Here is a 14,303-nt window from a genome sequence, read left to right on the forward strand (position 1 = left end):
GCGGGCCGTGGGCTGGGCAGCGCGCCCGCGAGGCCATACAAGGCGGCTGCTGATTGGCGGCCGACGCGACCAATGGGCGGGCGGCTCTCGTGCAGCGGGGTGCGTGTTTCCGGAAGACGTGGCCGCCGCCGCCGGTTCCGCTGCCGCCCGTCCCGGTCCCGGTGCCGCCGCCACCATGATCTCCCTGTCCGACACGCAGAGTAAGCGCTGCCGCCGCTCCCGCCGGGCAAGCGCGGAGGGGCCGCCCGCTGCGGGGCTGGGGGCGGCGGGGGGTCCCAGGGCGGCCGGGCCCTCATCCTTTGTCCGCGGCGGGGCCTCCCGGGAGCGGCCGGGCAGGGTCCGGCTGGAGACCGGCTGGGCCCCGCGGCGGGGTGGGGGCGGACAGGGGTGGGGGAGCTCTCGCGGCCGCATCCCCGCAGTGGAAGGCGCGGGGGCGGTAGCGGCGGGGAGCGCGGCAGTGGAAATGGGGCGGAGAGCGGCGGGTGTGCGCCCGCCGGGACCCTCGCCCTTAGGAGAGCTCTGCCGCCAGCGCGGCCGGCGTTTGTCCGGGCTGCGAGTGCTCGGTGTGCTGTGCTGCGCTGCGGCCTTCGTTGGAAGGGACCCTAAAGATCATCTCGCTACAGCCCCTGCCATGGGCAGGGACCCCTTGCACTGTCCCGGGCTGCTCAGAGCCCGTCCAGCTGGCCGGAACACTTCCAGGCATGGGGCAGCCACAGCTTCTCTGGTCCACCTGCTCCAGTGCCTGGCTAGCCTAACAGGAAAAAACTTCCTGTTACCTAACCTAGCCCCTGTGTGGGTTTGTACCCATGGCACTTGGAGCGCTGGGAATGAATGAATGAAAGCTGAGCGGTAAACAAAGTAACGCTTAGCTCCCCTCTTGCCGTGTACCTCCCGGTGGACGTCAGTGGTCTGGAACCGTTTAATTATCTCGGTAGGAAATAGTTTTACTGTGCTGCTCTTGCTGCTACCACACCAAAGGTCTGCAGCTGATGCTGAGCGGGCTTCAAGGTGAGGCCAAGAGATAGAAGTGAAAAATAGTAAAAATATTTGTATGCGGCCATAGTTTTGTTTCCACTAAAGTGCTTGGAAATAGAGATGAAAGAAACGAAAGTAAAGAAGTTCCTAAGGGTGTCCTTAGCCAGGAGCACCGGTGGTGTCCTGGGTGCTCTGGGAAGTGTGGCCGGCAGCTCAGGGCCATCCTGCCCCTCTGCCTGGCCCCACGGAGGGCACAGCTGGAGGGCTTTTCTGTGCAGTCCTGGGCTCCCCAGAACAGCAGGGACAGGGAGCTGCTGGAGAGGGGCACGGACATGGTGAGGGCTCTGGAGTATCTCTGCAGTGAAGAGGGACTGTGGGAGCTGGGCCTGTTTATTCCAGAGAAGACTGAGGGGGATTCCATTAATGCGTGTAAATATCTCAAATGGAGGCCAAGAGGACGGTGCCAGACTTTTCAGTGGCGCCCAGCAACAGAACAAGGAGCAGTGGCCACGAAGTGAAGCACAAGGAGTCTAATCTCAGCATGAGGAAGCCCTTCCTTACACTGAAGGTGGCAGAGCCCTGGAACCATGTCCCAGGGAGGGTGCGGAGTGTCCTTCTCTGGAGCCATCCCCAACCCACCTGCAGACATTCCATTGTCACCTGCAGCAGGTGGCACTGCCTTGGCAGGGGGTTGAACTGGATGATCTCCAGAGGATCCTTCCAGCCCTAACAATTGTGATTCCATGATAACAGCTTAAGCTGCAGGGTAAAGGACAATGATAGGCCTTTGATTTAAATGACCATCTCATGTATGGTGCATTTCTGGTATGATTGCCACAGAAGGAAATGAATCTGCCTGATAAGCACCACAGCATCAGTTATGAAGGAGGGTGTGAAAAATCTAGGAAAAAAAAAAGTTAAATTTGGTAGCAGGATACTGGAAATTGAGGTATTGGAGAGCCAGTTAAGACCAAGGATGAAGACAGGCAGCAGAGTTTAGCAGCATTCAGGGTCAACGATTTCTTGAGATACTCCGATATTGTGCTGTTACTGGGATGATTACTAATCCTTGGGGTTAACTTTTAGGTTTCTGATTGATTAAACCCTTGTGGGCTTTACTTTTGCCCTTAACTTTCTGTTTGGAGTATCTGTTGGGCAAAAAAATAAAACTCTCTTCAGAAAGAGACTCACTGTTTTTATTTTGCTTGGTGCCTCATGTGGGACCTTCAGCTATTTCCAGTGCTAAGACTGTTGGTTTTAACTATCAGAGACAGGAGTATTAAATAAAATACTCTGACATTTAGGGGTTTTAAGTGTGGGTTTTTTTCAGTTTTTCTGAAATTCTGAAGATAGTTCATCAGATATTTTAAAATTCACTGCTGTCTGGAAAAATACAGAGTTAGCCATAGAGTCACCGGTAGAGTAGTGTGATAAATACCTGGAGAGAACCACTGTTGATGTTTGGAAAGTTAATTCTGCAGCTGTAGTTTAGAACATAATTTTAAGTGGTCCATTGAATGGTGCTACAAACCACCAGTAATTGCAAAAGAATTCACTTAGCTTTTCCCAAATTCAATTTTTAATACTAAAACATACTGCTAACAAAATAATAGTTATGCATTGAATATAAACTGTATTTGTTTTTGTCTTCTAAAAGTCTATAGCACACAATTCCATTTTATTTTGCACTATATTATGCACAGTAAAAGAGACTGGCAATATGCATTGTCTGCCCTAATCTTTCACAAGCAATCTATCTTAAGTTTGAATTTTAAAATCTACTAAGCTGTTTTGACACAGTGCTGCAGTAGTCTTGCACAGCTTATGGAATTTCTGGAGAAACATTGATGAAGATTTGTTCCATTGTCTCAGGAAATCATAATAATCCAGAATAAATACAACCCCGCTAGTGTATATTTCTAGGCATTGATATGTTGTATTTGACTAATGTGGGAAAGCTCTTCTGGCACAGGAAAAAACATTTTAAAATAGTTTGCTCCCTCTATAAATATTCATAGTTTGTTGTTGAAAAGATTTTACACAAAATGCCAGCACTTTTTCTTCCTCTGAGAAGTGTAATTAAATATATTTACAAATTCTGATACAAATCAAGGCAGTAACACCCTCTGCTGAAATACCAGCACTGGAGGATAATAGTCCTGGACCATTCCTCTTCTTCCAGCAGTTATTTTGGGATAATGAGAATAATGTTCCTTTCTCTTTTTTCCTTTTCCCTCCACTAAGCAGAGAACATGGGTGACTTCTGCAGTGAATCAGAGCCCATTGTGGCAGAAGTGATGACAAACAGATTTGGGGTGATTAGAGAGGTGTCAGAGCGTGCCTCCTTGCCAGATCCGTACCTTGAGCTGTGTCTGGGAGGAGCGAATACTCACTTCCCATGACTGCGTATTTATCTTGCTGGCAGCTGGTAATTCCTCTGGAATTCTGCCTCCAAGTGTTTTCCTTCCAGAATACAGATTGTTTCTGCTCTTCTGAAGTAAAGAGTACTGGAGAAAAGGGCACTTGTGATTGTTACATTGCCTTCAGTCAGCAGATCCATTGAAAATACAATTTGCAATTCTGTTTTTCATTGTAAACAAGTAAGGAGAGTGCTTGTAGTAAATTGATTGGCTTGAGTTACTTAGTGCTTTTAATTGTGGGGTGTTAAAATGCTCATAGTTAAAGTTTGAAGTGGCAGGGTATATTATAGAACTACAGCTCTAACAGCATGTGCTTTGCAGCCTTGCTGAAAGCCAAGCCCTTGACAAAGTTTGGGGAGTGGAATATTGCTGTAACAAATCTCTGAGCTGTGTTGAAATTTATTTCCAATAACTACTTGGAAGTCCTGAAACAGGCATAATTATCCTCCTTTACTCCCAAGCTCATCAAGCAAGAGCAAACGACCAACTACATCAACAAAGTGCAATTAAAATACATGGAGGCAGATCTGGCTAAGAGTAGCAGTGAGGGCTGTGATTGTTGATGTGGTTTTTTGTTTGTGTCAGGACAGGCTACACAAAACTACTTGGAACTTCAAAATACACATATTAGTATAGTATTCGGGTGGATTTTGCTAAGCTATTTTTGTTTTGTAATTTGGAAACCTGTAGGTTTCTATGTCTGGTCACAGTGAAAACAATTATAAATGCATGTGTTTGCAGCCCTGTTGCTGCTGTTCCTGGTTTTTCCTCTTCCATTCAGTCTATGTGAGAGTCAAAGGAAGGCTTTAGGGATTTAAAATTAAAAGCAAGATGTATTTCTAATAGCAGTCTTCAAGAGACTTTAGAGGCTATAGTCAAATGGTAGTTTTAACCCTAGCTTGACATTTCTAGCCCATTTTCTCATAAAAACCTTTCATCTTGGTTTCCCAGTATTTCTTGAGCATCCTTTGCGGAACTCAAACTTTATAGAACTGTTTAGCCTGGAAAAAAACCTTTAAGAGCATTGTGTCCAGCTGTTAACCTAGTACTGGCCAGTCCATAATAATAAGCAAATATATAAAGTACAAAAGGTATTTTTTAAAAATCTGCAAATTAAGATCATAAAATGAAAAATTTCATATAATGAAACTGCTGTGCAACACTAGCAGTATAGAGATATTGTATTTATGTGTAATGTAGATCTACCGTTTAATTAATAAAAATTAAATATGAAGTATGAAAATTATACTTGAACATTAATCTCTCAATATTTAATATCTGCCAGTTTTGTGAAAACTGGCAATTGTCTGGAGACCCAGGCTAGTGCTTGATAGCTGTCAGCACATGTGTAACTTGGAAAAATCCTGCAGGATTCACCCAAGTTGTGTTCCATCTGGAAACTGCGGGGAGTGGAACTGCTGTGTGCAAGTCATGGGAGATGGCACATGAGGTCTGAGGAGGATGGAAAGGACCAGGGTACTTACATTACTATGGGACAGATAATGGGATAAGATCTGCAAATCCCAGACTATTCTGAATTAAAAGAGAAGGATCACAAGGATCATTGAGTCCAACCCTTCAGTGAATGACCTATATGGGAATCAAACCCAAGACTTTGGTGTTATTTGTACCATGTTCTGACCAGCTGCTCTAATCTAATGAAACAAAGTTTCATTATCTCTTTATAAACAATCCTCTTCTCCATACTAGTAATTATTTAAAAGGCATATATGTCTTTGATGTATGTATACATACTTGATTGCTTTTGGTTGCATTCAATTTCAGTGTCTTTCAGTGCCAAACATGGACTTTGTTATAAACAGCTTCCAAAGATCTGTCTTTTGAAGTAATTGGGGTCTACAAGATTTATGATTTACACTCAGGAAAGTTTCTAAATTTAAAATGTCTTTAGATTGGATGTTCTCATTTTTCCCCCAATTTTTATCTTTGACTTTTTCGTGGTATTATATTTTGTTACATGCCTAAATTTGTTTCTTTTTCAGAGATTGGAATGGGACTAACGGGCTTTGGAGTGTTTTTCCTCTTCTTTGGAATGATACTCTTCTTTGACAAAGCTCTTTTGGCTATTGGAAATGTAAGTGTCTTCTCTGCAGTGCTTAGAATGAAGTATGTGATCTATTAAAGATAAACTAAAAATAGAATAGCATGTTACCAGTTTGAAGCTGCTTGACAAAGATTACTGTGGTGATTTGGTATAAAGGAGGAGTTGTGCTCAGTAACAGGAGTGAATCATTTTTCCTGTTTGAGGTTAGAACAGCTCACACAGGTGTGATTATCACCTTGGGTCAGGCCTGTGGGATGTTGGCAGACAAGAAGCAGCTTGTTCCACAGTTGTGCTGCTGCAAATGTGATTTTTTTGTGATCCTCTAAGGTCGCTGTCAATTTAAGTATCTATTTGGATAAGAATCATTAAGTACATGCTAGCATATGTTTTGCAGTGCTGTAGGAGGAAAGAAAGAAAGAAATATGAATTGCTGACACTTCTGGTTTTAGAAGAGCCGGACCTCTTTCATGAAAGAGAGATTTAGTATCTTCAGCTTTTACCAAATCAAAGTTGTCACTCAAGCAGCACAGAAAATAAATCCTAGTTCTGGTACACAAAATTTCCAATCCAAATATCAAATGACAGGGTGTTTTCTGCATGTGATAGTCTCTGTGCCTCTGCTGCTCTCAGCTTTGCCAGCCAGCCAAAGCACAGTCTGGTTGGTAGAGGTTCACTCCCTCTTTTGCTAATGCCCAAAAGTCTGCAGCCAAACAGATCAGTTTCAATCTCAAACACTGAGATTCCCTGAAGGGAAATATAACATTGTGTGTCTGAATTTGGGTGCATTTGTTGAAGCATTGTTGTGAACCATCAAATCAAGCGTGCAGTGCAAGAGTGAAAAATGAAATAATGTTTATTTTTTCTTTTCCTAATGTAAGGTGGAAATACAAGCTCCTGTTTAGGGAAAATGAAAATGTAGGTAGGAAGAGACAATGACAGGCTATGCAGTAACCAAAGATAATGCAAGAAAAGGTACTGTATCCTTGCAGAGAGTTGTTTTTATTAAAAAAAAATATATCAGAAAGGGCAGGAGGTTCTGAGAAAGTGATTTATTAAATACCATCCACAGCTTAAACTTAAACTTGAGTAAAACCTGAGATACTATTGCTTTCTGAGCAAAAATGTTGCTGAAATAATTCTGAGTCCTGTTGCTGCACCAGAAATAGTTCTGACAAGTTGGGACTGGTGTGATGGTGTTCAGTCTATACTGGAACAAATAAATAAACAATAAAAAGGCTATGCACAGTAAAAACAACTGTTCAGCTTTTTCCTTCTCTGGCTTTGCACTGTGAGTAGATCAGTAGAAGCTGTTGAAGATGCCAGTGGCACAGAACAAAGGTGCTGTGATGTGTGTTAGTTTTTAGGAACCTCTGCTGTCACTAATACTAAGCTTCAGCACCACTTGTGGCAAAGATGTGACAGAGTAGATACAACTGTTTTCAGCAGATCTTTTGTCTTGAGTGTGTTTGGCAGAGACCACAAAGGGTAGACTCTTTATTTTCAGGCAGCTGAGAGCTACAAGTGCTTTAAGATGGAATTTACAAAAGAAAATCAGTAGTAAATTCATTCTCACTGACTGTGTTTTGGTATTAAAAGAAATTGTGCAAGAAAAGCAGTGTAATTTTATAAAAAAAAAAAATATATATATATGAACGTGGTTACATCCTGTACTTGGGAACATAATTATTTGTTTTCTTTCTTTGGTTTATTTTTATCTTTTCCAGGTTTTATTTGTGGCCGGCTTGTCTTTTGTTATTGGTTTAGAAAGAACATTTAGATTCTTCTTTCAAAAACACAAAATGAAAGCAACGGGCTTCTTCCTGGGTGGTGTACTCATAGTTCTCATTGGTTGGCCTTTAATAGGAATGATCCTGGAGATTTATGGGTTCTTCCTATTGTTCAGGTAAGTCTTCTCTTAGGAATCTATCTATTGTGTTAGGAATTTTATCTATGAATAAATATATTTGATAAAGTTGACAAAACAGCATCCTTTAAATGTTCATTTTGGGCAGATTTGATATGAAATTCTTTATTTACAGGTTGGTAAGTATTTTTCCAAGACTCAAATCTGCTAATGTTTGTGAGGCATTTACCAAAGTGACTTTGATGATGTTGATGCCTAACCAAAGAATTGTAAAGCTTCAAAATGTGTGGGAGCCCAAATTGTTAGCAGTATGAAGTTTAAATATCTCCTCATGGAAAAGGGAAACTTGGTACTTTTTTCAGTAGGGGGTTTGTCCTTTTCTTTAACAAATGGGGCAAAACATTTAGTTACAACCATCCTAGGTTTGTAACCTTATCACTTCATCACTATGTCAGCCCAGGGAAAATATGTTTTCTGTCATATTTCATTAGAATTGTGCCTTGGAGTCAGAACTGCTTGTTTGGGTTAGCAGTATCTTGACTGAGTTAAGGAAAAATGGAAATTCTATTTTTTTAAACAACAATCTTGAAACATGTTATAACTTTCACAATGTGTCATTTAAGTTCTTCATAAATGCAAGTGTAATAGTGAAAGAATTTGACTTATTACAGCTTGCATAGGTATCTATATTTTTATCTTTATTTCCATGGTTGAAGTTCTATGCTTCCCTACAGAAGAAAGCAAAAAATATGCAAAAATTAGAAAGGGAGGCTTCTGGTTGTTCTTGGACCTCTGTCCAGATGCAGATTGTTTCCCTAATGGTTATTGATCAAGTTTCAGACCTTGAAGTGTTCAGCGAATGGCTAAATAACACTGTTCCTGTTAATCAAAGTGAAACCATTGTTCTCATGGAGTTCTTTTTGTACTCAGTGAAATTGTATGTTAATCTGGTATTTAATTCAGAAAAAAAGTTTATTTTTGAAAACAAATCTGAACTTGGCTCCTACTGGAAACAGTGAAATTTCAGAAAATTAATTTAGTGTGGTTAATGTATTTCTTATTGTTCTGCTCTGTGTTACTCTGAATTCTGTCACTGCAAGTGTTGTGATAATCACAGTATTTCACTGAATACATTGTCACTTCTTGCATGTACTGCTTGGTTTAATCAGCCAGTACAAAGCAAGTAGAATGTGTTTCCAAAACATCCTCCTTTTAAAAGGATTATCTAGTGCTTGCAAGGTAAAACAATGTTGAGAGGTTTATAGAAGATCAATAGTTATCCCCAGGACTGTCCCTTAGTCTGAAGGGAATCAACAAGGGATTGATAATTCCGGGTGTGAATGTTTAGTTGATCTGTTTTCATTTAAATCATCTGGAGACCAGTGGTTTGGACTGAAAGATCTTAAATGTCTTTTCCAGCCTTGATGATTCCATGATTCTGTGACCATCTTTTCCAGGGCTCTTTAGTTGATAGAATCTAAATCCCTTGCTACAAAGCTGGCTAGTGACTACTTCAAATAAAGCTTTTTGTTTTGCTTCAGTCTTGTTCAGATCAGCCATCCTCCTCTTGTCAGCAACTTGCACCCTTCTGCAGTTACAAATGAAGTCTTTCCTTGAGCATCATTTTATACTGTTCCTCAGGATTCTGCTGCTTGGTTGCATAGCAGAAAATTGCCCTGGCTATTATGGGACAGCTGTTGTCATCTAAGGTGCTTTTGGAGCCTTGTTCAGATGACAGTCTTGCAGAGTTTTGGCTGACAGTATTATCCCTACTGTACTGACTGTTCCTTATTCTTGGACACAGCAGTTGTTTTAATTCTGTTACAAGTGGTTTGTGTGCCCTGCCTCACAATTTACTGGGCCGCTGAAATGATCTGGCCTTAAAAAAAAACCCACAAAAAACTCAGAAACTCCCCTTATTGGTGTGAATATTACCCAGTAAATAGTTCTTAGCAGGGTGGTGAAGAGGATGATGACTTGTGAAACTTCACTGTTTCACCGTGGAGCGTGAGGCCTCATTGCACATTAATCCTTATTCCACGCAGGGAATGCTCAGCACAAGATTGCTGGGAATGCCACCAGCTGCCTGCAAACAGCTGAGATACTGCTACAGAAAATTTGGTTTTCTGCTGCAGAAGTTAGGTGCAGAGTGCAGAGGCTACACCATAGCATCTGTGCCAGGCAACAACCCCAGGGTCATGATTCAAATCACTGACTTAAATTTGGGAAATAAATGAATACACAACTCTATCATGCTTCATTTTCTTTAGTTAATGTAAAGAGTATCATACGTGGTTTTAATTACTCAGAACTAACTTCACTTGTTTATACTTTGGGTCTTGAATATATTTTCTATAATATAAAGAGGAATTATCTCAAAATATGTATGCTAATTTTGAGAAATCAGTTTTCCTGACTAAGGTAGTCTCACTTGAGTTATTTTTTGATGAGTTGACTGAGAGTTGCCAGCTATGAAGAAAATTAAATCCATTTAAAAATACACCATTTCTTTCCTGGTTTTCTTTTTACTCTGATGAATGTGTATTGGTGTATTTGGTAAACAAGTGTGCTGCTAACAAGTTGCAAAGTTTTATATAATCTTGGTTTAAAAATTTTAAAAATTAATTTTTTTTCATGTTACAACAATATGAGAAAAGCTTAATTACAAAAACTAATACAATATTCTGATATTTTGCTGAAAGGGGCTTCTTTCCTGTGGTGGTTGGCTTTATTAGAAGAGTTCCAGTTCTTGGATATCTCTTGAATTTACCTGGTATAAGCTCGGTAAGTTTGGTACTTCATGTAACAACTGAAGCATGTTCTGGTTTTCATTCCACTGATATAACACTTGTAGAAATGCATCAAAAATAAAGCAAATATAACTTTAGAGCAATGCCTTTAAATGCATTTTTGTACAGTTCTTCCACCATACACATCCCATTCATTCCCAGGGAGAGACTTCTAGAGGTAAAAGGATTAAAAGCACATATTGGCAGAAGTTGCCTGTGCTCATGGGTAGTAGGGAATGCTGGGGTTCTTCCTGCTTCATTGTTGGCCCTGAGTGACCACATAGGTGAATCCTGCCACCACCCTGGGCCTCTCCTGTCTGTACAATGAGGAGGACACCATTCTTGGTGCAGTATTTGGGTGAACTTAGGAAAAGTGGCCTGTAAAAGCAAACAGTGAAGCTCATATGGTGACCCCAGTAACTCTCAGCATGCATAGTCATTCATTAGATATATTTATTAAGGTCCACTGGACCAGGCTACATCTTTTTTATTATTATGATTTGTATTTTTTTCAAATGGAGTTTTCCATTTTTTAACCAAACAGCCAGGGATTTGAAGACAATTAACAGAAAGATGCTAATCTAGGGTGTTTGTCAACTACTTTTACTGTACTAATTTTTGTATGTATTTTAACACAAGCATTTGTAGTACTAGTTTTGAAAGAAACAGTTTTGATAGCTACTATTGAAAATTAATAGTGGGAATAACTTAGATGCATATAGGCTGTTTTTTAAAAATGAGTGTTTCAGATCATCTGTTCCTGTCTCACAATTAGGCCAAGCTGTGGCTCATAATTCATGATCAATTGAATGTTTCATTTGTCAATTGATCCTAATCATATTTAATTTGATCATAAAGGGGTTAAATCTTATTTTTAAAAGATAATTGTTAATGTTTTATTCAAAGCCTACGTAGGCTCAGAAGAGAATCCACAGTAATGGTCAGTTGAAATATCTTCCTTGGTCTACTAATGCATGTGTGGCTGAGACTGTATTGTTTTGTTTATACCATTAAGCTGGCAGTGTTATCTGCATTCTTCTATTTCCTTTTTCATTGAGTTGCATCTTCATGTTGCACTGTTAATGTCTATATGAGAAAAACATGTTATACAGAAACACAATTGCAATTGTAAGAATTTTCGTTTTCACAAACCTAAACCTTGAGACCTCGGTGAGTACTACTTGACTCTCATTTCCAGTCACATACTAACTGTGCAAGTAGCAAGCAATATTTGAGAGCAGCTTCACTCTACATAAATGTCATCGACCTAAAACCTTTTTGTCTCCTTTTCCACAGCTTGTAGATAAAGTTGGAGAAAGCAACAACATGGTATAATGACAAGAGGGTGGAAGACTGATCTAAACTTTTACTGTATTATTTATAAAATCCCTTTGAAGAATACTCAGCACAAAGATTAAGTTGTGTACAAAGGAAAAAGCTTGTTACATTCTTTACATAACAGTTTTAATTTAAACTGTATAGTCAACAATATACATTAGAAAAGAAGCTCAGCAAGTATGCTTCTAGGAAAGTAACTCCAGAGTTTGGGAAGTAAACTGAAGAGGGGGAAGTCATTGAATAACCGATGTTACAACCGTTCAAGACTATTTTTGTTAGTTTTGGAAAACATGCTAAAGACAACAAACCCATGTGGAATTAATGGTGCCTGTTCTTTACCTCCTTATTTTGAAGGTGCAGTAGAGCAAACAGGCCTACATTTTAAAGGGTGACCCAAATTTACCCAATCCTCTGCTTGCTATCCTCAGAGGGCAAAAAATCAAACAGGAAACTTCTTGTGTAACAAGAGATGCATCTTTGCATGAAGGTAAAGATGACTATTCGTCTATAAGTGTATTATGACAATAAAAAGGAAACCCTACACAGTTCTGTTGTAAACATTTTTGTAAATATGTGGCTGAAATACAGCATTGTTATCTTAATGTTTCAAAGCCAAATGTTAGTTGATTGTATTTGCCTTCCGTTTTGGAATATGCAAAAGGTCAATCTTTAATAACTTTGGTCTTCAATGTTGGTTCTGAACATGCAGAGCTCAGTGGGGAACTCTGGAAGCTGACTTGCAGTCCTTCCAGGTTGTTCTCCTTAAGCCATGTTCCATGTGCATCCTGATGAGAATGTAGCCCCTTGTCACTAATGTGAAAACTCTGTGAAATACGCTCAGTTCACAAAAAAAACTGCATTAGGGTGAGGTGCTGATGTGAACCCTGTGACATGTAACTTAATTTGGAATTTGGAGCTTTGTTTTTAAACAGTTTGAAACTAAGCTTTCTTTGTTTACTCTGGAACTATAAATTGACTTTTCTTTTTTACGGTAATAAAATGGAAACTTAAAAGTTCTGTGTACATGAGTCTCTGGGGAGAAAACTGGTGAGTGTCTGGGGCTGAGTAAAGATCAAGTGCCAATCTCCATGTGTTTGTAACTTGTTACTGGATTATCTGGTTATCTTCAGACAACTCCTAGTTACAGCAGCAGCTTTGTTGTTACTGAGGATTCTTGGCTAACCTGGAATAAATGTCCCCTCCTAATGCACGGGTCACATTTCTGCTTCTGTTGGAATGTTAAATGTTGTGCACTTTTCAATAGTCTTAGTTACAGTGTCCTCACCTAACAAACCGTGCTTGTTCAGTGAATTGTGTTTGTGCAGATGGGGGGGAAGTTCTGTTGTGTTTAATTTTCTTTTCCCTTTCATGTAATCCTGAAACAATTATCCAATGTAGTATTAAAAGTAGCTATGTAGCCTAAGGGTCTAATTCTTTATTATGCAGTTAAAATTGGAATTTTCTAATGTAAGTTTTAAGTTTAAAAAATCCTCATATACCAACCCTTTTGAAAGTTGCTCTGAAGTTTATTTGTACAAGGTTTTTTTTCATTGCAACTGTATAAATAGCCACAATCTACTATTATCAATATTTAATTTGCTTCCTTCTAAAAGGAGCACAAAATGATCCAGAAAAACAACAAGACTGTTATTTTGCAGTTAGTAACATCTGAAAAATCAGTGGGTTTCTTTTATAAATGGCTATATTTGCTTGATGGCATGTACATTGCAGTTTAGAGACAGGAGTAAATATGATTTGTTGGCTCTACCTCAAGAGATAAACCATTTTAGATAACCCAATTTTAACTGCTTCTATAGCTCTGCTGCGTGTTACAATGACTAGAGAATAACACTACAGCAGCATAGCCAACTCATCCTGTTTGCTGTGCTAGGGCACTAGGCAGTGCTGTGGGAACCAAATGCTGTCTAAAGTGTTCATCAGACAGGGTTCATCATTTACCTTAGAAATCAGCTACCTGAAGGTTTTTGTTCTTCTGTCTTGAAAAATAATGTGATGGAAAAGGTGGACTGCACCACATGACTGTGGATCTCTGGCTGCAGCAACTTGCTTGGTAAGCTGAAGTACCTTCATCAACAAGAAATGATGAATGATGTCTTTTGGAGGTGGTTAATGTGTTGCTGTGGATGATCTTTTGCCTCTCTGGGAAGCCAGGGTATAGGCAGGTCATCTCATTTATATTTAATTCATTGTTTTAAATCAAAAGTCAATTTTTTGTCACATGTGAACTGTTGTGGAAAGCATCTGAGGGAACAGAATTGTATGTTGAATTTAGCATAGTCTATCCCTCAAGGTAACATTGTTTTTGAGACAGTTTTGCCCAGATAAATGTGGGTGGCAGCAAAGGTCAAAACAACTTAGCCTTAAAGTGTTTCTGTCCTTGTAAAAATATCTCTAACAGAAACATGCTTGGAATGTTTCCCCTTTTAAATGTAATTTATAATTGCTGCTTTAAACTCATAAGGATGGATCTTATTCTGAGCAAATGAATACTGTACATATCCTTGTCATACCTTGAATAAATGGTAAACTTTTTCTATAATTTGTCTTTGTGTCTTCATGTGCACATTTTAAAAAAGTCTGTTGACCAGTTTACCTTTCCAGAGGGTCAGGAGTACAGGCTGTTACTGCTTGTTTGTCCTGCACTGTTGTGACTTTTTACAGTAAATAGGGGCTTGGATTAATCTTGAAAGGTTTCCTCCGTTTTTCACACCAAACCTTTTACATAAGCATCCTCCTAGTTTTTCAAGCTCCAGTTTCAGACGTAGCACAACAAAATACAAAATTTCAATTACATGGGAAACTACCTCCTTTTTTTCCTGAGGAAATAACTG

The 14,303-nt window shown here is 39.7% G+C and overlaps 1 protein-coding gene across 2 annotated transcripts; it reads left to right on the top strand.

The window, feature by feature from the left end:
- The first annotated feature begins 44 nt into the window (after positions 1–44).
- GOLT1B (golgi transport 1B) lies at positions 45–14,011 on the top strand. 2 transcript variants are annotated; one of them, XM_012569249.5, is made up of 6 exons: positions 45–200; positions 5,399–5,490; positions 7,185–7,363; positions 10,027–10,108; positions 11,020–11,053; positions 11,410–14,011. In XM_012569249.5, exons 1-5 carry the CDS (start codon positions 176–178, stop codon positions 11,026–11,028), a joined length of 387 nt encoding a protein of 128 aa, XP_012424703.1. In that variant the 5' UTR covers positions 45–175; the 3' UTR covers positions 11,029–11,053; positions 11,410–14,011. The 2 variants fall into 2 exon arrangements, with proteins under 2 accessions (XP_012424703.1, XP_002200260.1); XM_002200224.7 differs by lacking the exon at positions 11,020–11,053.
- Positions 14,012–14,303: the final 292 nt, after the last annotated feature.

This window comes from Taeniopygia guttata, chromosome 1A, assembly GCF_048771995.1.
Source record: "Taeniopygia guttata chromosome 1A, bTaeGut7.mat, whole genome shotgun sequence".
Classification (NCBI taxonomy): Eukaryota; Metazoa; Chordata; class Aves; order Passeriformes; family Estrildidae; genus Taeniopygia; species Taeniopygia guttata.

What these genes read in the sequence shown, in the direction of transcription:
- GOLT1B (XM_002200224.7), top strand. Translation starts at nt 176, where the DNA reads ATGATCTCCCTGTCCGACACGCAGA. An exon ending in CTCCCTGTCCGACACGCAGA is followed by an intron (nt 201 to 5,398) that starts GTAAGCGCTGCC and finishes TTTCTTTTTCAG; the next exon opens with AGATTGGAATGGGACTAACG. An exon ending in GGGTTCTTCCTATTGTTCAG is followed by an intron (nt 7,364 to 10,026) that starts GTAAGTCTTCTC and finishes TTTTGCTGAAAG; the next exon opens with GGGCTTCTTTCCTGTGGTGG.